This window comes from Lactuca saligna, chromosome 2 (genome assembly GCF_052625555.1).
Source record: "Lactuca saligna cultivar CGN05327 chromosome 2, ASM5262555v1, whole genome shotgun sequence".
NCBI lineage: Eukaryota > Viridiplantae > Streptophyta > Magnoliopsida > Asterales > Asteraceae > Lactuca > Lactuca saligna.
The window spans coordinates 172,161,383-172,186,279 of record NC_136418.1 but is presented as its reverse complement, the minus strand read 5'-3'; the positions used below and the strand labels follow the sequence as shown (position 1 = coordinate 172,186,279).

The 24,897-nt window shown below is 38.5% G+C and overlaps 1 protein-coding gene and 1 pseudogene across 1 annotated transcript; one reads left to right on the top strand and one right to left on the bottom strand.

Moving 5' to 3' along the window:
• Positions 1–12,825: 12,825 nt before the first annotated feature.
• Positions 12,826–16,299, top strand: LOC145032794 (G-type lectin S-receptor-like serine/threonine-protein kinase At4g27290). Its single transcript, XM_078981718.1, has 7 exons — positions 12,826–14,384; positions 14,513–14,656; positions 14,793–14,947; positions 15,027–15,237; positions 15,366–15,603; positions 15,689–15,839; positions 15,908–16,299. Exons 1-7 carry the CDS (start codon positions 13,100–13,102, stop codon positions 16,193–16,195), a joined length of 2,472 nt encoding a protein of 823 aa, XP_078837844.1. The 5' UTR covers positions 12,826–13,099; the 3' UTR covers positions 16,196–16,299.
• Positions 16,300–18,673: 2,374 nt separating this feature from the next.
• On the bottom strand, positions 18,674–19,414 carry LOC145030389 (secreted RxLR effector protein 161 pseudogene; annotated as a pseudogene).
• Positions 19,415–24,897: the final 5,483 nt, after the last annotated feature.

The window sequence follows — 24,897 nt, the reverse complement described above, 5'->3', positions numbered from 1 at the left end:
GAATTAGCCCTAAAGAAGCCCTATTGGCAAATGTGTAATTCTTGGGAGCTTGAGTTGCACGTTGGGCGTACATGTGGGTACACTAAGCGTACTTGGGCGCGCCTTGGTACGCTAAGCGTACTTGGGCGCGCCCTAGTACGCTGGGCTTACACATATGTACATTGGGCGTACATGTATCCGGGTGAAACCCTAATTTTTAGGGTTTATGGAGTATTTAAGCACCATTATGGGTCATTTTGACTCACTCTTTCAGCCACCAAGTCCTTTATCCGTTTTGAGAGAACCCTAACCCCATAGGTGAGCATCTTGAGCTTATAGTGTGACTTTTGTGTGACAAAAGGAGTAGATAGTGCATCAAAGGAGTCAAGGAAGGAAGCAAGCTTATAGATATGAGATTATCATCTTCTTAGGGAGCTCTAGAAGGTATAAAGCTTCTACCTTTATGTTTGGATTGTTTAGATCTTTTTTTGGTTGATTTTTGGTATTATTCTTGTCCCAAGAGTCCCAATATTATGCATGCTTTGTTTTAGACATGATGGGATGTCCTTTCAGACCCTAGGATGGGTCCTAAGGCATAAAAATAAGGTCCCATGAGCTAGTTTGGTATCTTGTTCTTTGTAGGAGGTCTTAATGGATTAAGAACATGTATTAAGCCCTTTTTGGACGACTAAAGCCTTAAAGTTTGAGACTTTAGGGTTCTAGAGTGCTCTTGTGTCTTAGATTTGAAGTTTGAACTTAGGTGCTTAATCCATTAAGCTGTAACATCCCAAAATATCAAGAGTAGAATTGAAGGGCTAAAAGAGTAAATTAGGAAAGAGTGACTCGGCGAGTCCATGTGCGGACTCGGCGAGTAGAGTCGCGACTTGGTCGCGTGTTAAGTGGCCGACTCGGCGAGTCAGTGTAATGGACTCGACGAGTAGGCGCTGAGTGGAGAAAACCCTAATTCTCGGGGTTGAGCCTTATATAAAGATCATTATGTTTTCCTCCCAGCCTCTTTATCACCCCTTGAGCCCCAGAAAACCCTAAATCACAGAGAAGCACCATTGTTGAGTGGATTGGAGCTTGGAGAAGTAATTGTTGAAGGAATTTTGGGAGATTGAAGGCTTGGAGCAAGGGGCTTTGCTTGGATTCGAATTGCATTGCAGTTGGGGCATCACTTAGAGGTAATATCTCGTTATTGAGCTGTTGTTATGTTGTTTCTTCATTTTGGGGTTTGTGAGAATTTGTCTATGGATGAAATGGGAAGTCTAGAGGTTAGATCTGAGGTTACTACCTCAGATCTGGAAGGGGGAAGAATCAGAGAGCATGAAAGTCCCTGTGTTGGAGTGTTTAGTGAAGCTTACATGTCCCAAACCCTAGCCCAATATGCAAACGGCTTAGATCTCTTTGGATTCACATAAAGTTTGCCACTTTACGTGATGGATGAGTGGTAGGAGACTAGATCTATGTTTTGGAGCAGTTGCATGGCCTGGAATGCTTCTGAATGGATTCAGACCGGTGGTACTCGGCGAGTCACATGGGTGTACTCGACGAGTTGCTTGAAGATGAGCTGGGACTCGGCGAGTTGGAAGAACAACGCGGCGAGTAGGTTGATGATAGCCTTAGACTCGGCGAGTCTGTTCTTGGAATCAGCGAGTCTTGTCGAAGGGTCCCGATATTCTCTGGTTGGGTCGAGAATCGGTGAGTCGAGGGATGACTCGGTGAGTTGTGTGCGAGTGGACTCAGAGTTGTTGGACTCGGCGAGTCTCGGGGTGACTCGGCGAGTTAGGTCACAGATTGAGTGAAGTTCTGATTATGGGAACTCGACGAGTCACAGGGTTGACTCGGCGAGTAGGGTCAGTCAGGGGTTGACTTAGACTGAGGACTTTGATTTTGACCAAGGGTTGGTCGTTGACTTTTAGGGTTTGGTCAGCGATGTGGCCTTTGGGCCAAGAGAGGGGTAAAATAGTCTTTTACCCTTAAGAGGGTGTTATGAGAGGATTGATTCTAGTCTCGAGAGTTATATTCATGAGAGTATTTTCCTTACGTGTTAGGCGGTGGCGAGTTCGAGATTCAAGTGTGGGGATATCTGCTTTCTGCTTGCCAGGTGAGTCTTCTCACTATACTTTACCTTGAGTAGGTAACAAGAGTTATGTGATCAGAGTATTTGTATGCTATATGTACGTGATGTGTTGTACTGCATTAAATCTATGTGATTTATGATGTGCATGTTTATAGAGTTGGAACCGGAAGGTTCCCAGAGTTAGAACCTGAAGGTTCACAGAGTTTGGGTGCACGGACCCATAGAGTTATAGCCTCGAGTGGCTAATATGTGTTATGTGTGGTATTTTGGGGAACTCACTAAGCTTCGTGCTTACAGTGTTTTGTGTGATGTTTTCAGGTTTCTTTCAGTATCACGAGACGGCACCGGCTTGATTGTACACACCAGAGAAAGAGTCATTTTGTCTTGAAATTTACGGTGTTACAAGTTGGTATCAGAGCCTTGGTTTGAGGGATTCGGATGCGCCTTCGGGTAAATCTGGACTCAAACTGAGGAAGTAAGAAAAGCTTTTAAGGAAATAATTTTCTAAAAGTGAATAAGAGTTCAAAGAGAAAGCAAGAAAGAGCAGTGTGTACAATCAGCCAGAGCCTAAATGGTGATTTCCCAAAATACCCTTACTTTTGTGTTATGAGATATTTATGATGCACTTTATGAGATATTATTGCATGCTAGAGACAGGCTAGGTATTTCATATGTTAGGACTAGAGTGGCCTGATTTGTGATGCCTTAGCCTAGGACTCGTTGTTATATGTGTTATGCTTTTGAGTACGTGATGAGTGAGAGTATCCAGTTAGAACCCATGAGGGATAGAGTTACAGAGTTCGGTGGTACTTTCGAGGATGAGCCGAGAAGGTGGAGTTATCATAGAGAGGGAGTCCTATGTATTCTTCGATGCTCGAATGTTGTTTGCTTTGTGCTTTGTGGAACTCTCGATGATGGGAGTCAGCTACCAAGTGAATATGACGATATTCAGGAGGTAGATGGCTGGCATCATTAGGAGCTCTTCAGCAGCTGATAGCAAAGAAGTGGGAGGACAACGGAAGGGCCTAGGGAGTAACCCTAGCCAGATGAGTGCGCTTGTAGAATAGAGAATTTCGTTGGGGAGCGAGCACGCGCGATGGGATTGGTGAAAGAGCAGGTCGAGCAGCTACTTAGAAGCTCTGGGATGGTCCGTGTGGAAAGTATGGGTAGATGTGGCAGGTAGTATGGGCCCGTACTACTGACAGCAGAGGACCCATACTTGATACAGGGAGTATTCTGAAGGTTCTAAGGAACGGATTGAGGAGTGATGTTATGGTTCGAGTACCATACATCAGAGCAGATTGAGGAGTAATGTTATGGTTCGGGTACCATACATCAGAGCAGATTGAGGAGTGATGTTATGGTTCGGGTACCATACATCAGAGTAGATTGAGGAGTGATGTTATGGTTCGGGTACCATACATCAGAGCAGATTGAGGAGTAATGTTATGGTTCGAGTACCATACGTCAGAGCACATTGAGGAGTGATGTTATGGTTCGAGTACCATACATCGGAGCGGATTGAGGAGTGATGTTATGGTTCGGGTACCATACATCGGATCAGATTGAGGAGTGATGTTATGGTTCGGGTACCATACATCAGAGCAGATTGAGGAGTGATGTTATGGTTCGAGTACCATACATCGGAGCGGATTGAGGAGTGATGTTATGGTTCGGGTACCATACATCAGAGCAGATTGAGGAGTGATGTTATGGTCCAGGTACCATACATCGGAGCGGATTGGGGAGTGATGTTATGGTTAGGGTACCATACACCGGGGCATATTGAGAAGAGATGTCATGGAATGAGTACCATGGTTCGTAGTGAATGATGTTTGTGGTTCTCCGGTTATTCGGTCACGAGTAAGTTCGAAGAGGCGTCCCTTGAGAGGGAGATCGAGAGCCCCTCAGAGTATTTTAGTAAGGAGTCAGTGAGAAGGAAGAATTTCGATCTGAGTTGAGCGATCAGTCGATAAAGGAGATGTCACCTCCTATGATCTGGGAGGTACTGATTATGCTCGTGTGAAAAATATGAGAAGCATGATGCTTTGGTTTTGGGTTTAGGGGTAAACCCTGCAGCTCGTCATTGATGATGATTTCCCACCAGAGTATCAGGTAGCATGTGTGCCGCGAGGCAGTGATTTATCATGAGCAGATAGTCAGTTGGGACTGAGATAGTCGAGGGCCACGCTATACCTAATTGAGTTTAGTCGGGTGTACGGTAGTGGTATCAGTGGGGAGTTCAGTCGAGTTCAGCGGTGCAAAGAGTTTTCTATCCATGGGGTGTTGAATTTGGGAGTGGGTTCCTGTTCTTGGGATAATCCCAGTGTTGGAGCGTTGGTTAATGAGTTGAGGTGAGGGGTACAATGATTTTATGGTTCAGTCTATGAGCCAGGGATGTTATTGAGCAGTTAAGTTGTTTGGTACTAAATTGGTACGAGATTTGGAATGACTAGAGGCAGATGTGACGAGAAGTTCTTGAGGAGTTCACCAGAGGTTCAGAGTATATGAGGTCGATTCATTTCCTTAAGGGGGATTATCGGGCGTTGTGTAGCACTTTCCGGGGGTAGGTGCGATTTTGCTGGAGAATATAGTTATGGATTAGTTGCGTGCTATTTGGTGATGGTTTGAACCCTAAGTGGGGGAGAACCGGGTGCCGTATGTAAAAAAAAAAGCAGAGATTTGTCAAGAGCAGTTATAAGTGGAGTATAGAGATATGCGGTAAGAAATCATGAGACCAGAGATGTCGGTGATCGAGGAAAGGGGTCAGAGTGAGTTAATGCGGGAAGTACTTGTTTGGGAAGGATGAATGTCTCCACGACAGGTGTTTATTGGTCAGGAATCTGGTATTGGTCAGTGTTGGGGAAAGTAGATAGAGAATGATTGGGCAGCCAACTCCCGGGTCGGTATGCGTATCCTTGTTTGGATTTTGAGCGGCGGGAAAAAGGATTTCGGAGAATTATCAGCGTATTTCGTAGCGTTAGCGTTTCTTCGTATTGCAATTGAGAAATTGAATACACTGAAGTTGCAACTTGGAAAAAATGAAGATCTAGTTATGGGATTCAGAGGGAATGTATTATTGCATCTATATGGTGCTTGGGGCAGGAGATCAGTGGTTGTGGCAGGATCTCGTCATGTTCGGTGGGGGTGTTCCGAGGTATCCAGGTATTGATATCTTTATTTCGGAGTTACTCGCGAATCTTGAGTTGAGACGACTTGTGGTATATCAGGTATCTATGGATCTAGTGAGATCCCTTCGAGTATGGGCATCCAGGGAGATTATTTGGGAGAGTGGATCTTCGCAAGGGTGGGCATCTGTTATGACGATTGCCTCCAGAGTCTGTGATGAATATTCAAGACGAGTATGGGTAGCCGCCTATGATAGTCTGCGGAGCACGAGCTAGTGGGGTCAGAGGCTGTTGTGATACTGCAGGGAGCCGTAGTACTCACTAGTCAGAGGGTATTGTGATACTGCGGAGAGCCGTAGTACTCACTAGTCAGAGGGTGTTGTGATACTGCGGGGAGCCATAGTACTCGCTAGTCAGAGGGTGTTGTGATACCGCGGGGAGCCGTAGTACTCACTAAATGGCAAGAGAGTGTGATGATGGAATGTTCTCCAATCAGTGTATGATGTGGAAGAGTTTTGGGCTTGAGTATCCCTAGTATTGAGTTTTTGGAGCCTGGATGTTGGACCGGGGGCGAGACTGGGATCCCCGTCTCTATCAGGAAATGTGGTGAGATGCGCAAGGGATATGTGCAGCAGAAACCAGAGATCAGAGTCGAGACGATCCTCGGTTGGATTGTATTTTCTCGCATAAGGAAAAGAGAATTTCGTGACTTGCGTGTCACGGGGCCGAGATAGTGGTCACGGGGAGGAAGTTAGTGGGATATTTGGATCATGATATGGGTGACCTTTGGAGGCTCAGCTGTGGAGTCAAAAGCTGACCTGGTGCTCAGTCTCGAAGAGGGATATGAGATATGAGCTAGAGCTTATCATGATGATGTCTGAGGACACCTTAGAGGGAGTGAACGATTCAGACGCTCAAAGACATGCTTCGGGCATGTGTATTAGATTTCGTAGGGTGTTGCGGCATGTATTTATCCTTCGTTGAGTTATCCTATTTCAACAGCCATCATTAGTGCATTGGTATGCCACCCTTTGTGCTGTTGTATGGGAGGAAGTGTCGGACCCTCATTTGCTGGGGAAAGTGTTGATTCGTGGAAGTGGAAGTTGTAGTGAGAATGGATGATTTGGAGTATGGTGGTCGAACATTGTGTCTGTGACAGTGGTATGGAATGACATCATGATGGGATGTCTGCTGAGGACGCGGAAGGGATTCCGCGGGTGTAGAGCCAAGAGTCTCAGGATGGATGTAGGATGGAGTATGGGACTCCCAGCTTGATTCTGATCAAGGGTCGTGTGCGTAGTGGTGGTTTCTCCTGGGGATGTTAAAGATGTCATCAGTGCGACGGATTTTCCTAACCCGAGAGTGCGAAGGTTGGTGCGGCTTGGGTGCGTGATTGCAAGAAGAGGACTCATGGGAGTTGCTCTGGGATTGAAGAGTGGGCCTTTCTGTCGTCACGGATTGGATAGAATGGGATTCGGATCGGGGATCCGATGGTTCATGGCTTCTAACCCTTATGGGTCGAGTGATTGTTGAGATTTGGGATAGTAATGCTTCATGGGTAATTCTTGGATCGTTGAGTGTGGTTATTAGAGGGTACATCCGGTGCCCGGTTCGAGACAGTGGTCAGGACACCGTAAGGAAAGGGAAAGTGTGTTCGAGTTTCGATGGGTATGCCTTGTGAGACCTGGTCCGATTAAGGCCAGGTGGCACGTTGTGGGAGTATTTCTGGAGTTGAGTTGTTGTAGGCTTCGAGGGCGAAGCCTAATTTAAGTGGGGGAGAATTGTAACATCCTGAAATATCAAGAGTAGAATTGAAGGGCTAAAAGAGTAAATTAGGAAAGAGTGACTCGGCGAGTCCATGTGCGGACTCGGCGAGTAGAGTCGCGACTTGGTCGCGTGTTAAGTGGCCGACTCGGCGAGTCAGTGTAATGGACTCGGCGAGTAGGTGCTGAGTGGAGAAAATCCTAATTCTCGGGGTTGAGCCTTATATAAAGATCATTATGTTTTCCTCCCAGCCTCTTTATCACCCCTTGAGCCCCAGAAAACCCTAAATCACGGAGAAGCACCATTGTTGAGTGGATTGGAGCTTGGAGAAGTAGTTGTTGAAGGAATTTTGGGAGATTGAAGGCTTGGAGCAAGGGGCTTTGCTTGGATTCGAATTGCATTGCAGTTGGGGCATCACTTAGAGGTAATATCTCGTTATTGAGCTGTTGTTATGTTGTTTCTTCATTTTGGGGTTTGTGAGAATTTGTCTATGGATGAAATGGGAAGTCTAGAGGTTAGATCTGAGGTTACTACCTCAGATCTGGAAGGGGGAAGAATCAGAGAGCATGAAAGTCCCTGTGTTGGAGTGTTTAGTGAAGCTTACATGTCCCAAACCCTAGCCCAATGTGCAAACGGCTTAGATCTCTTTGGATTCACGTAAAGTTTGCCACTTTACATGATGGATGAGTGGTAGGAGACTAGATCTATGTCTTAGAGCAGTTGCATGGCCTGGAATGCTTCTGAATGGATTCAGACCGGTGGTACTCGGCGAGTCACATGGGTGTACTCGACGAGTTGCTTGAAGATGAGCTGGGACTCGGCGAGTTGGAAGAACAACGCGGCGAGTAGGTTGATGATAGCCTTAGACTCGGCGAGTCTGTTCTTGGACTCGGCGAGTCTTGTCGAAGGGTCCCGATATTCTCTGGTTGGGTCGAGAATCGGTGAGTCGAGGGATGACTCGGTGAGTTGTGTGCGAGTGGACTCAGAGTTGTTGGACTCGGCGAGTCTCGGGGTGACTCGGCGAGTTAGGTCACAGATTGAGTGAAGTTCTGATTATGGGAACTCGACGAGTCACAGGGTTGACTCGGCGAGTAGGGTCAGTCAGGGGTTGACTTAGACTGAGGACTTTGATTTTGACCAAGGGTTGGTCGTTGACTTTTAGGGTTTGGTCAGCGATGTGGCCTTTGGGCCAAGAGAGGGGTAAAATAGTCTTTTACCCTTAAGAGGGTGTTATGAGAGGATTGATTCTAGTCTCGAGAGTTATATTCATGAGAGTATTTTCCTTACGTGTTAGGCGGTGGCGAGTTCGAGATTCAAGTGTGGGGATATCTGCTTTCTGCTTGCCAGGTGAGTCTTCTCACTATACTTTACCTTGAGTAGGTAACAAGAGTTATGTGATCAGAGTATTTGTATGCTATATGTACGTGATGTGTTGTACTGCATTAAATCTATGTGATTTATGATGTGCATGTTTATAGAGTTGGAACCGGAAGGTTCCCAGAGTTAGAACCTGAAGGTTCACAGAGTTTGGGTGCACGGACCCATAGAGTTATAGCCTCGAGTGGCTAATATGTGTTATGTGTGGTATTTTGGGGAACTCACTAAGCTTCGTGCTTACAGTGTTTTGTGTGATGTTTTCAGGTTTCTTTCAGTATCACGAGACGGCACCAGCTTGATTGTACACACCAGAGAAAGAGTCATTTTTGGAGGATCCTGGTTTTCTATGCAAGTGAAAATGGAGTTATGTTTTATAATTCGACTATGAATGAGATTTTAAACAAGCGTTTCTAAGAATAAAATGATTGTTTTAAATGAAAATTTTGTCTTGAAATTTACGGTGTTACATAAGCACTTATAAGGAGTTTAAGACCTGCGAGGTTACGCCTCATGTAAGTTGATGTATGCCAAGCGTACTAAGTCAACCATCCCGAGGTGGTCAAGGCGAGGTGAAGTACGCCCAGCGTACCGAAGGGGTACGCCCAACGTACACCCTTTATTTGGGTTTCGGGCTTTGGGCTTCAGGTATTGGGCCATCTGTTGGGCTTTGATACTTAGGCCCTAATCAACTATCTAGATATGTGTGTTTTGGGTCAATTTGGGACCAAACCTTTAGATAAGGCTCAATAAGAGGTTTGAACCTAATTTGGAAAATTGGACCAATCATGGGCCTTGAAGTTAGTTAGGCCTTGTAGATCAAAGATTTGGACTTAGGCCTTGTCACAATTAGGGAAAGGGTAAAGTGAAAATTTACCCTAGGTATGGATCCTTAATTAAGAATGGTATCTAAATTGTTAATTGGGTGTTTGTTTATTTTGATAGTTCGGGATTTTCTGTGAGTCAGCAGTCGGAGGTTTCAGTGGAATTCAACATTATGAGGGGAGTCTTCCTCACTATACTTTCGGGTCGAAGACACCAAGGCCGGCCATTGGTTTGATAACTTGACTTTGCTTATATGATGAGTATGATATAGATATGCATGTTAGTCTTGATATGCTAGTCTGGTAGATCTATAAGACTACCTGTGAAATTGCCTATTTATCTGCATATGATATTATCTGTTATATGCCGACATATTATGTGGTTGGATTGAGGTAGTACTATTGGGTTTTGAGCACTATAACACTACTATGGCGCACATGCAACCCTAAATGCTTTGGATCTATGTTTTCTCTAATTATACATGCATTTTCAATTTTTCCAAAGCATTCTCCCTAACTAGCATACAGTTGTCAAATGAAGAATATAACTAGTTAGATGGCATACCTCTTAGAAGGACTTGTAGTTCTTGTCATTTGAAGCTTGAGCACCCCAAGTGTGATGCCCCTAATGGTTCACAAACACCAATATGCAAGAGGAGGCTTGAGAGAATAGGTTACTTAGCACAAAATCAACTTCACTCTCTTAGAATGAATGGGGCCGCCGATTTTAGGACTAGGGGTATGCTTTTATAGTGTTGCTAAGCTAGGGTTACATCCATGCAAACCCTAATGCTCCATGACTTTTCACATTCTTGTGCTCCATGGGTTTAACCTCCATGGATTATCTTATTGGTTTAGCCCATCTAAATAATCATGGATCATTGGCCCACACTATAAGAATCATTGATTTACATAATCAATCCCCATATATTTAGTTAGTCTCTTTTGACCACAAAATTACTTCCAAATTAATTCTTGATCAATACTAATGAAATAATATGATTTTATATTAATATATTATACTTGTAATATATTAATAAATCATAAATAATCTTATTATCAAAAGTCCATCCTATCAAATTGCGCTGGTGAAGGCAACCCAAAAGGACCGCTACAATCGGGTCAAGTACATCCCAGTTATAGTTATGGGATTGGACACCAAATCCAACAAGTATGACTTTGTGTTGTTGCCAACAAACCCTGGAGTATGACAGATATGAGTAAAGGGCCAGGTAGGGCATGCCAGACTCATACTAAGGACTCATGAGCATTTTAGATACGAGCTGAGGGTCGGGCAAGGCATGTCAGACTCATACTGAGGGCTTAGCGGTATTTAGTCTGTTGACTGATCCAACCGGGGAGCAAGCTAGACATAAGTTGTGGGCCCGTGGGGCAAGCAAGACTTATGATATGGGCTCATGGCTAATCCAGTCTGTAAAGTTGTGGACCCATTACATGTTGTTATTATATTTGCGTTATTTGTTATGTATCAGTATTTTGGGGGAACTCACTAAGCTTTGAGCTTACAGTTTTAGATTATGTTTCAGGCACCTCAGAGGATCGCAGGAAGGCGAAGGCATGATCGTGCATCTCCTCATATTTTGTTTTACGATTTTGGGATTTCTCTGATGTAAAGCTTATTTTGAACAATTTGTAATCAAAGATGGTTTTATGGTTGCTTAAAAAGTTTAAAAAATTCAAGAATTTTATGAGTGTTACATTTGCTATCTTTTAGTGCAACTAGCAGTGAGATATTATCTGTTTAATATGCCCGTGACAATGTGTTAACAAACAATTTTACCTCTAATGACAATTTTTTGCAAACAAACTACAAGAACCATTTTTGCATCTCTTCTTTTCAATTTTATTCAATTACTATAAACTAAAATTTCATACATTTACGCTTCCGAGCTTGTGAGAAGTATTGAGTATTTCTGGGAAGTTTACACAGATCTTAATGCAACTTTTTTAATCTTAATTAAGAGATTATTTAATGAGACAGTAAGAAGTTAGGGTTAGTTGAAGAGTTTGTTTTGGATAGAACGCACTTTGAATAACCAAATCTAGGTTGATTGCATGATTAGAAAAGTTGCAATAGAACTGAAATTGTGTTTATTACCAAGTTTAACTTAGTTTATTTTCACTTCAGTTTTTAGTTTTTAGTTTAAATAAAAATTACCCTTTTTTTATTTTTATGTTTTAATAACTAGTATGTGCCTTACGTAAAAAGATATTGACCGCTAGGATGTGTCCCTGAGAATTTGACTATGCTTCCCTTTGCTATCTTTTAGTGCAACTAGCAGTGTAATACGTCTGTGATAGCGTGTTAACAAACAATTTTACCCCTAATGACCATTTTTGCAGGCAAACTACAAAAACCATTTTTGCATCTCTTCTTTTCAATTGTATTCAATTACTATACATTAATTATTTCTTTTTTAATTTCTTTTTATTAAATTATTATATATAAATAAATATTAATTTTAATATATAATAGTTATATATTAATAAATATTACTTTATTGGATTATTAGTTTATTTTAAATAATTCCTTTTTAATTTCTTTTTTACTGCATTAATTCTTTTTTATTGGATTATTATATATTAATAAATATTATTTGTAATATATAAGATTTATGTATTAATAAATATTACTTTATTTTATTAATATATTTTTTATTTTTTTATTCTTTTATTCTTTTAAATCAAAAAACCCAAAAAAAACTCACCCACTCCAACTCTCTTAATTTATTTTAAATATTTGAAAGATAACATATCTTGGACAACATTATTACTTTGCTCTTTATGCATCATTTTAGCATGTTTGATTAATCATGTTATTAGCTTTTAAAATCATCACAAAAAGCTTATTTTAAAGCCATTATTGAAAAGCTTGTAATCAGGTGCTACGCAAATAAGATTTATTATTCGATAAACTTATTAATGAGTCTGATCAACCTAAAAAATGTCTGAGAAACTATTGAATAATCACAACTTATAATCATGTTTTTTCAACAATTACATGATTATAATATAAATGCCGATTATGTTACGTTTAGTTTATTGTTTTTCAAGTTGAATTAACACATAATTTTGTAGTTAGAACTCTCTTTTTATAAGCGCTAGACAAATATACTTTACTATTCGATAAGCTTATTAATGCTCTGATCAACATAAAAAGTAACTAAAAAGCTATTACACAATCACAACTTATGATCATGTTTTTTCAACAATTACACGAATATAATACGAATGACAATTAGGTTATTTTTAGTCTATTGTTTTCCAAGTTGAATCAACACATCGGTTTTGTAGTTAGACTTTTAGTTTTTTTTTCTGAAAAAGACTTTTAGTTTTTTATTATTTTTTTCAAAAAAAAAAAGCCTCTAATCCAAAAAAACTTTAATTTTTTTACTTTCCTTTTGAAAAAAAAAAAAAAAAAAAAAAAAAAAAAAAAACCTTAACAACTTTTTCCTGATTTTCAGAAAAAACTAGTAAAATTACCAAATGAAATTTGGGTTTAATCCAAAAAATGTCTTTTTTTATATTAGTATAAAAAAATGTAGACCATTTTTGTGATTACCGACATATTTATTATTTTATTTTCAAATACAAGGAGCATTGATTTGTTGGTGTTGAAGTTTGAACAGAGCATCTAAAATATTCAATTTGAACAGTTCAGATAGGATTAGATATGCTCTATCATCAGACTGATCGAAAGTTCAAAACATCATGTGGTCAACCGTAAGTTGAAATCGTTAAATTTCCAAGCCGCACTTTTTTTATTAGAAACGAATTTATTTTTGACAGTCTTTGTTCCTTGGAAATGGCATCGCAATCACAATTATTTAGTATTTACTCCATTCCTTACGTCAGCTATGTCCTCGCTCCGATAACATATTTTCTCGAGGAAAAACAATTTAGTAATCAAAGAAGGTAAGTCGTTAATGGAAAGCCTTTTCACAAGTTTATTGCTCCCCATTTCTTTGTTCTTGCTCCTGCCAATTTCTGTCGCAGTAAACAGCATAGCTGCAACTCAAGGCATCAAAGATGGTGAGACCATCATTTCAACTGGAGAAATGTATGAACTCGGTTTCTTTAGCCCCGTTAACTCCAACAATCGATACTTGGGAATATGGTTCAAGAAGATATCAACGGGTACAGTGGTATGGGTTGCTAACAGAGAGTTTCCGATACCCAATAAAACAGGCGCCCTAAAAGTCAACATAGAGGGACACCTGTTGCTTTCCTGCTGTGGTGATACAGTGATCTGGTCATCCAATTCCTCTGCTTCTGTCAGGTATAATAACAATCCAGTGGCACAACTTTTGGATACTGGAAATTTTGTTGTAAAAGATGGTAGTAGTAGTAGTTCTAATAAGTCAAATTTCATATGGCAAAGTTTTGATTATCCTGGTGACACCTTGCTAGCTGGAATGAAACTTGGTATGGACTTCGTAACAGGCACAAACAGGACCTTGACATCATGGAAAGGTCCCGATGATCCTTCTCCAGGTCAGCATGTAGATTATGTAGACACAAATGGATATCCACAAATATTTTTGATGCAAGGTTTAGTTATAAATGTAAGATTTGGACCATGGAATGGCATCAGGTTTAGTGGTTTGCCTAATGAGATGCCAAATCCAATTTACTGGGTTGACTTTGTTGTCAACGAGAAAGAAGCATATTATAAATTTGAGCTTAAGACTTCAGTTGTTCAGATGATACGTTTGAAATGGGATGGAAGCATAGCAATGTGGCATTGGAACAATCGAAGTCAAAATTGGGTTGTGTATACAAGTGGTCTGATAGATAGTTGTGGTCGCTATGGAATCTGTGGTCCTTATGGAAGCTGTAACATCAACAGAAATCCTCCCTGTAGTTGTATGGAAGGTTTTGAACCAAAAAGCCCTGAAGAATGGAACATAGCAGACTGGTCAAATGGGTGTAAGCTCCAAAGTCCTTTAGATTGTAAGGGTGGGGATGCCTTTCAGAAAGTTATTAAAATGAAATTTCCTGACACGCGACATTCATGGTACAATAGGAGCATGACACTTGGCGAGTGTGAGATAGCCTGCAGGAGAAATTGCTCTTGTACAGCTTATGCGAATTTAGATATCAGAAAAGGGGGGAGTGGATGCTTACTATGGTTTGGTGAATTGATGGATCTTAAGGTTATTGCAGAGAATCAAGATCTTTACATAAGAATACCTTCATCCCTACTAACAGGTGAACACATTTCTTCAGAATAGTCTAGGTTTTATGGAATCTAATGAATAAAATTGATACCATAAACTATCTCTTCCCTTTACAATGAATAAACTGTTTGCTAAACATATTACATTTTGTAAATGAAGGTCCTACAGTCCCCCAACCTGATTTCAATAGCAAGATTCAAGTACTCACCATAGTCTTGCCAATTTTAGCTTTCTTGATTTGCCTGTCTGTAGCAGTGTATGTTTTCAGAATGAAAAAGAAAAGGTCTTACATGAAAGCAAGAGGTAAGGCAAATGAGTCACTTCAGTGCTTTAATACATGATTCTTTTGTTCAGAAAAATGTAAACCATGCGGAAGAGTACATGTTCTTGTTTCTCTTATATATATATAATATTAAATATACAGCATATCTCTTTGTAGGTCGAAGGGTACACTCCATTGATAGGCATAATTCTGATGTACAAAAGGAAGATCTAGAACTGAATTTTTTTAGCTTATCTATGATAACCAAGGCTACCAATAACTTCTCAATAGACAATAAGCTTGGAGAAGGTGGCTTTGGTCCTGTTTACAAGGTAACTTTTTGCATAAAATTATTGTCTGCCTATTTAACAGAAAAGTAAAGCTAATCATATTCCTGAGTATAATCTTTAGGGAGTATTGGAAACAGGACAAGAAATAGCTGTGAAGCAACTGTCTAGAACTTCTGAACAGGGTTATGATGAGTTCTACAATGAAGTTGTTTGTGTTGCTAAACTTCAACATCGGAATCTTGTGAAGCTTCTTGGATACTGCATGGATGAAGATGAAAGGATCCTGATTTATGAATACTTGTCTAACAAAAGCTTGGACTTACTTCTATTCGGTTCAGCTCTTTCATTCATTCTATTATTTTCATTTTATAGTAAAAGCAGTCTGTAAAATCTAAATCTATATATATATATATATATATATATATATATATATATATATATGGTAATCTTGTGTTGGCAGATGAAACCAAAAGTACTGAACTTGATTGGCCTCAACGTTTTTGCATCATTAATGGGATTGCTAGAGGAATGCTTTATCTCCATCAAGATTCTCGCCTTCGAATCATACACAGAGACCTGAAAGCAGCCAATATTCTGTTGGATCATGACATGAACCCTAAAATATCGGATTTTGGCATTGCTAGAGAGTTTGAAGGAAACCAGATTACAGCAAAAACGAAGAAAGTGGTTGGAACATAGTAAGTATCTATATGTATAGTATATACTATGACCATGGGGTTCATGTCCTCATGCTTATACATCATGCTTTTTGGTGTTTTACAGTGGTTACATATCACCTGAGTATGCACTTCATGGACGCTTTTCTGTAAAATCGGATGTGTTTAGTTTTGGTGTTTTGGTGCTGGAGATAGTGAGTGGGAAGAAAAACAGAGAATTCTCACATGAAGATCTCAATGATAACCTTCTTGGGCATGTAAGTACATCTCATGGATTAATTATCTTCTTTTGAAAATATTTTATTAACTTTTTGGTTTCATCCAGGCATGGAGACTATATACAGAAGGCAAGTACCTTGAACTCATGAGCCCATCTTTACACAACTCATGCATTATCTCAGAGGTGAAAAGATCAATACATGTTGGGCTATTATGTGTACAAAATCATGCACAAGATAGACCAACTATGTCCTCTGTGGTTATGATGTTGGGTGGTGATGGATCACTACCTCCACCTAAACAACCTGCTTTCTTTGCTGAAGAAGGTTCACGTAAGCACTGCACTTTTTCAGATGTTGATGAAGCAACTATAACATTGTTAGATCCTCGGTAGGAAATGTGTATCCATATGCCAAATAGTAATGTATATTTAGTTTTGACACATTCTTCTCCTACACCATTAATGGTTTTTTGTGTATTATGTATCATTAAGCTGCATGCTTTTGTCAATTGTATCATATTTGAGTATGCCCTTTTTCCTTTCATGAGTATTATTGTGGCCACAACACAACAAAGTACACAAATACACATTACATGGGTATAACTATATTGTATATAATCGTTACTCTTAGGGCATCTCCAACCCACCCCCAAACTCCATTTATTCCCCCATTCTTCTCCAACCCTACCCCATTTTCACCTCCATTTTTGGAGATATGAATAGTATTCCCCCATATATGGGGGAATACTATTCATATCTCCAAAAATGGAGGTGAAGTTTGGTTATCAACTTTAGTCCCTCTCATTTTTATTTTATACATTTCTAGTTTATTTTATCTACTAATAATAATTTAAATACAGTATTTAATATTTATAATATAATGTTATATACTAATTTATATTAATTAATCATAAATATAGAGTTTAATTAGTAGAGGGGTGTATTTGACAATATATATAAGTTATAAAAATGGAATATTCCAATAATATACTTTTTAGGGTAAAAAATGGGGTAGAAAATGGAGTAGGGTTGGAGATGAAACACTATTTACTCCATTTTTTACTCCATTTATGGGGGAAAAATGGAGATGGGTTGGAAATGGTCTTAGTGAAGTTGGTTGTATGCCATGTCATTAGATGTTAGTGTCATGTGGGTTTTGTACTAATCTATATTAACCCGCTTTTCTCCTTCTATGTTAGAAAAAACGAGATATAGATAAACTTGGATCAGTGAGAGTTGTGAAACACTTTTAGATTAAAGCATTTCGAGGGTACACTCAAAATCTCTAATCGGATGAAACTCAATGTTTTTTTAGAAATGGAGAATGAAGAATATGTTATGAAATCTGTATCCAAAATGAATCCAAAATTCATCATATAACAGAAACTAACCTTCTATCCTAAAACTATCGTATGGTAGTTACTGGAAAACAACTTCCTGTCCAAAAACGATCATACTACCTGTCAAAAACTAACATAAAATCGGATCTATAAGTGGATCACAAAACTGGGTGTTTTTACTAAAATAAATAAATAAATAATAATAATAATAACGGGTTTCCCAGCCAGGGGCTTTGCCCCTTGAACCCCGCTCCCAGGGGCGTTTCCCCCGAACACCCATCAGTTCAGGGGCTTCGCCCCTAAATAGCAGTATACTTTCAACAATGACAAAATTAAACAAATTTGCACTCCGCATCGTACTAATTTGTTCGATAATTGTCAAAGTGATATTGATCAACAAATTAACCCCATTATACTTAAATTTATTAGTGATATAAAATCAACAACATTCTGTTTGTCTATTAATACAATCCCAGTATCCCTTTCATGTTATCTATGTAATTACTACAAAATCAAAACATAAGAGTGTTCATTGCAAATACATTTTCTACTTTTTAGTTCTTTTTTTCTTAATACCATAAAAAACTTCACAACAATCTATGTAGTGGATGTGATCAGGTTATTGTGTCAATTACTCGTATTGTCTGTTGCAAGTGTTATTGATAACATTGTTCATGTTTGTTTTCTTTGTAATTGATTTGTTCATATAGTTCTAATTACTACTTGTTAAATGTAACTTGAGAATTGACCACCCGAATGCATATTGACCTAACGGAACAAAGTAAAGAAACCGGACATAGCTAGGCCCGACCTTATTCTGGTTATGGTTACGTGTTGTACTTTGCATATATAATACGACTGATAGCTAGGGTTTTATTGTACTATTGGTTTTCAAGCTTGTTAATAAAAAAATTCTTTGTGGACGTAGATCACATGACTAAATGATGTTAATGATATAGGTACATCTACCCTTTGACACTAGAGACCGGAGAAAATGAGTGAGAAATGTACAGAGATAGTAGATACATTCCATAACTCGAGCATGTAGATTTTGATTTATGTGAGCCATGTGTCCTTGGCAAATAGAAAATTGTTACCTTAATGAATATTAGAATGTCACCCAAGATTGGGAAGTTGGAGTGTTTTATACTGATGTGTATGGCCCTACATCACTTTCTTCAATAGTAAGTATCTTATAATTACTTTAGAGATAATTTAAGCGAAACAGGTGTTGTGATTTCTGTCAAAAGAAAGGAAGAACAAAGTAGAATAGGGGATTAATTGCAAGGGTATTTTGGAGCAATTTTCTGTTGTATTCAACTGATAAAAAAGACTGCAACATACAACTCTTTAAATAATAAAGGACTTCCAATAAACTAGGACCACAACTACCACTATTTCAATAACCAACGGGTTACTTATTGACTCCTAAAAATACTGATGATTAAATCAAATAAAACTAACAAACTAGGAAAAGTAAATGACCAAGTCTTATGTTGCAAGTTTGGATTGGAGTCCAACATGCTCCCCCTTAATCCGAAATTGCATTTCCAACATCTTTGACTCCCAAAAGTTCCTTCATTTCATTAATGAATTTGACCCTTGTCATTGCTTTTGTTAAGACATCTGCACGTTGTTCTTCAGACCTGACACACTTCACGATGATCTTTCCTTCCTCCACACATTCACGTATGAAATAGAACTGAGCTTCAGTTTGCTTGCTTCTCCCATGAAAAACAGGGATTTTCATCAATGAAATCACAAATTTGTTGTCTACGTAAAGAACAACTGGGTCAACTTGGCGTTTGGTTAGATGACTGAGTAGTGCCAGTAACCAAACATTTTGACATGTTGCAGCTGTAGTTGCAATGAACTCTGATTCGCATGACGAGAGTGCAACACTTTTCTGATTTTGTGAGCACCATGAAATCAGATTGTTGTTGAGGTAGAATGCCATTCCACTTGTACTCTTTCGATCATCGATGTCTCCTTGCAAACTACTATCGGTAAAGCCTGTCAAAGCCACACCTTCTTGATGTGAATATCTGAGACCAGAATGAATAGATCCCTTCACATATCGCAGAATATGCTTCACGGCCTGATAATGTTGGGTTGTGGGTTGCTCCATGTACCTGATCACAATCCCAAAAACATATGCGAAATCGGATCGGGTGTGAAGGAGATGTCGTAAACTTCCAACAATACTTTTAAACATGGTTGGGTTTACGGGTTTTCCCTCACCATTTTTGCTAAGTTGCAACTTCTGTTCCATCGGTATTTTGGTGGGATTACAATCTGGCATTCCAGCTTTCTCTAGTAGTTTCTTTGCATAAGTGGATTGGCTCAATGAAATGCATCCGTTCTCCTATTTTACTTCAATACCCTGGTAGTATGAAAGAGGCCCAGATCACTCATTTCAAATTGACTTTGCATCTATTTTTTAAGCTTTCCAATTGCACCAGCATCAGTAACTATTATTATCATGTCATTCATAAATACCGATAATCAAGACTTCATCACCAATATGTTTGGAGTAAACTGCATGCTCCACTGGGCAACGACTAAAACCAAGAGTTTTTAAGATCTTGTCTAGTCGAGTGTTCCAAGCTCTTGGGGCTTAGTGAAGGCCATACAACGCCTTGAATAACCTGTACACCTTTGAGGTTTGATTTTCCTTCACAAACCCTTCAGTTTGGGTTACATAAACTTCTTCCTGGAGCTCCCCATTATGGAAGGTTGATTTCACATCAAGGTGATGAACCTCCCACCCTCTCGATGCTGTAAGTGCAAGCAATGTTGAAGGTCATCACTAGCCCAATAAAATCATGTTATTGTCTAGAAGAAGTTAGCATGTTCTAGAATGATCTGGAAGATTCTAGAACATTATGGAATACGATGGAGGAGTGTTGAAGATGCCGGAAGATTCTAGAATACTCTAGAACGAGATGGAAGACCCTGGAAGGCTATGGAACATTCTAGAATACTATGGAAGACACAAGAATGTCTATACTTATCTAGGACATTATAGAACATTCTAGAAACATATAAAAGTTTGTAATAGATATAGAATATGGTAGATAGTTCTAGAATAGCCATGAATGTATGTAGACCTAGAAACTACCTATAAGGAGGTGGAAACACCTATAAATAGGTGTGGAGCTCATTTGCTCCAAACAATCCAACATCTAAGTATCCAAGAAAGCCTCAAAGAAAGCAAAGTGTGTAGTAGTCTCACAAAGTGTAAGTTCTCCTTAAGTGTCTTAATAAAAGTCTTGTTGTTTCCCATATAAAAGAGTCGTGTTCAACAAGCAATAACCTGATCGTTTCCATGCGAGCAACGGGAGCGAACACTTCTTCAAAATCGACATCGTGTTTTCGAACATATCCTTTCGCGACAAGTCGGTAGGTAGGTCAGTGAGTTCCGAGGTGCGGTTTTCTTTTTCAATTGCTTCCCACTCATTCTTCATTTAAGCCCGCCATTCAGCATGTTTCACAGCCTTTGAATATGTTGTGGGTTCATCTTCATCTTTGAAGTATAACTAATCATCATAAATATCCACTCTCTCACCCCGAGCATAGACATCAACAAGTGATTTGTACCCTCCTGGCCCACATTCACTTGAGTTATTAGTTGGGGAGTCACCGGAATTGGGTGTATCGAAGTTGCTTCCTTCACTTGAATAAGTCGAAGGCATGTCGTGAGCATGTAAATTCTAAGGTAGAGAGTCACCTGAATAAGGGCTTAGAGTATTCAAAGGTGTAACAGTACTAGATGGTTCCAATATTTCTGATTGTATCTCATGATTAGGACTCCAATAATAGGTGTTATGCACTGTAAATGATGCAAACTGATTATAATTGCTTTCATATTCTTGTGACCAAGACCAACTCCTCTCCTCTTCAAATTTCACGTCCCTACTAATATATAACTTCTCAGTTTCGGGATCATATAACCGGTATGCTTTAGTACCAGGTTCTATACCCAAATGAATCACCATTTGACTACGATCATCAAGCTTTCGTAAGTGTTAGTGTATAACATGCGTATTAGTTAGTTTTCAAAGGCCCATATGTTTAGGCCCTTTTCTCATGTAATTTGTATATAAACTCTATAATGAATACAATTTGATTATGGGAAAAATATATCATCAATATGGTATCAAAGACCTCTTAATATTATCCAAACCCTAAACAACCGATTTTTTTTCACGTTTGTCTTCTTTCTTCTCTTCTCTTTACCTAGACCTTCTGTCCTCTTCGATCTTCTTCTCCACTTCTCTACATGGCTACCAATATCACAGACAAACCTAATTCTACAATAAACATAAAAATACGGTCCCTTTCGTTCTCAATTTAGATCAGATGAACTACGATATTTGGCGTCCATTGTTTGAGATTCAGTGCATTGGTTATGGGGTAGACGATCATCTCAAGCCTCGTGATTAATCCTCACCGCCTACACTCGCAACAGACAAAGAAAAAGACTAGCGAACTGCCGAATCAGCGGCTGCTGCAGCAACATGGTTACGAATTGATTCTATTGTCAAGTCTTGGCTCTATGGCACGCTGTCACACCCCGCTAAAGCGGAAACGCAAGGTATGACAGCGATAACGGTTTCATTGCAAAAGATAAAGATACATCACCATAGCAGTATTTAAAAGTTTACAACCCATAGCTTCAAAAGAACAAAATACAAGTTTTTCAAAATAACATTGTTCAAAATATAGCTTCATAATAGCTTCAACACGATGCAGCATGCTCTATGATGATGAATCTTTACATCCACTTACTAATTATTTCCTGAAAAAGCATGTAAAACGAGCGTCAACTATGAAAATAGTTGGTGAGTATCACAAGTTTATAAAATCGAGCGTACAATAAGGCTTTTCGTAAATACAAGTACATTGCTTCAATGATAAACAAGTTGATTGCTATTAATGAATACAAGTTTATTGCTATAACGAGAAACGAGTTTGTATGTGTATGAGCAAACAATGAGTCTCAACCAAACCTATGACTGAAGCCCTATCGAGATCTATGCTTATCGTTCCATAGATGAATATGGTATCATGCACTCCAGCGATTCGGGCGAGTGAGGAGTTGTCAATTCCTAATAGCGCTATCCATAACGACCATTGGCTCAAAGAGTTAATGGTTAGAGATAAGGGAAGGGCCTTTGTACGATAAGTTCTCATGTTCCGTGTTGCATAGACATACATAAAGAAACATAGCAATACAATAGCAATCATGTTTGATACAATTCAATTTAAGTACAACATGCAAACAATAGTTTTTCTGGACATGCTTTTCCACCCCAAAACATAAAAAACGAAAATAGGGGAGTGCGTGAATACTCACGATGTTTTGTGTAGACACAAGCGGTACTTCGGGATGCACCAACGTCTTACTACCGGGATCCTACGACACCAAACACACGCACTAGTGAGTTTCCATGTCGATATCTAATGCTAATATACTAAACTCTACATATAGGGAAATGCCAATTTATGTTTTAGTATTGGATTTATATCATTTTGTTACACTTTTTCTGATGTATTGAAATTTTACAAGTCGTGCGATTAATTACAACCTTGGAAGGTTAATTTTCCAAATTTTAAGTCTCAATAACAACATAAATTCACGAAAAATAGTATTCGAGGGATAAAAATTCTCAAACTTTTTATTTAACTGTTAATACACAACACTAAGCTGGGAAAATTATAAAAATGGATTTCCAAGCTGTTTAATTATATTTTATAATTTTTGAGCATTTATTTCAATAAAAATTGAAATAAATAGTAAACAGTTTCCAAAATTACCCAAACTTTTTATTTAATTGTTATTATACATAAATAGGCTGGGAAAAATATAAAATATATTTTTCAGTGGTTATTTGTATTTTTCCTTGTTTTATTTCTTTAAATAGTCATTAATTAAAGAAATATTATTAAACAGTTAAAATAAATTACCATAAATTTTTGTAACATCATTTACAGTATAAATATCTTGGGAAAAATATCAAAAGTGGTTTTCATAATGTATAAACTGGTTTTGGGTATTTACGTATATTTAAGTGAATTTTAGTGCAATTAACTTTAGAAAATAAGGGAAAAATAGTTTACAGTGGAGAAAAATATTCAAAATTTTTATGTAACCTCCTACTATATAATATGATATCCTGGCAAATTTTCATGAATTTTGGATAATCAGAACTATTTTTCCCATTTTTAAGCCATTATAATTACCAAAAATTGGGAAAAATAGCTAGACATGATGAAAAATCTTGAAATTATTTTCTTGAGTCACCCATCACAAGTAAGGTATGCGAAAATTGTTAGATAAAATTTTCACATCCTAAAAAGTGGTTTTGTAATTTATCATGTCCTAAATAAAAGAAAATTAGAAATCATATGAAACAGTAACAAAAATTGCTGAAATTTGGTGAGGGGTCATTATTCCCCATAAGTATCATCCATGAATTTATTTAGGATTTATTGACCTCTGGAAGTATTTTATATGATTTATGCCCTTGGTTTTAGCAATAATTCTAATAAATCAAATAAATAACAAAAGCTCTTGAAATTTTCCAGATTATCTCATGCATGCAAGGGCTTTCAAAAGTAAAAATGTTAAGAATGTATTCAGAAGAGAAATGAGGGTAATGATTCCAAACAATTTAAGAAAAGTTGCATGCAATAATGCATGAAGTGTAGATGTGGCTGAGGTTCATGAATTTTTGTAGCCCATTCAGTGAGGTTTTAAGCCACGAAATTTCAACCATAACTCACTAGATATGTTAAGTTTCTAAGGTATTTTTCCTAAGATTTATGGTTGGGTTTAAGACCATTGTTTAAGCAAGATAAAAATAGTGATCACAGAAAAAGAGCTGTATGCGCAACCTTTTTGTAAAATCTGCCAAAAATCGGATATTTAATATTTTACAGTAAGACCAGTTGGGTTTGAAAGTTAACTCGTGGAACTAACCAATACAAAAAGAATATCATGATTTGGTTAAAAAATGACTGAGTTATGACTGTTCAAAGTCGAACAAAATAATCTGGCAGATTGCATGTTTGCTTGTGTGCATTTTTAGGGTATTTCAATAAGAACATCATGCATGTCCTTGGTAAGGCCCGATTTCTAACACATGCATGGAATGAATGAGCATCCAAGATGTACTAGAAATGGTTTAATGCTTTCGTTCATGCATGAACACACAAGAAATGGAGAAGAACATGAAATATTATGTTTTGATGTCACATGATCATATGTGCTTCTTTTCCACTCCTTGCATGGGTTTGATCCCGGATTTTCACCATCTTTAACACATGCATTGTGTTATGGTGAGAATCTACAAACCACAAGGGGAGAATAAAGATTTCTAGCCATGGAAAGGCATAGAATCCGAAAAGTAGAGAAGACTAAGAAGAAAAAGAGGTTTAACCATGAAACTATGGAAGAAGATGTTGTTGTTTACCTTGGTTTTGATCTTGAGAGAAGTAAGAACACTTCAAGGGATTCAAAATCTGGAAATTTTGCAGAGGATTGAGAGGATTTTCGTGAGTTTAGAGAGAAGGAAGAAGAGAGTGAAGTGAGAGAGTGAAGTGGAAGAGGTGGAGTAAGGGTTTAGGCTTGATGATTGTGTTTTGGGGAAGAGAGAGGGCATGGGGAGAGGTGATGGCCGGTTTTTGCATGCCTTTTGGCCTCCTCTCTCCTAAATTTTAAACTTTATAAACTTCCCTCCCATATTTTAT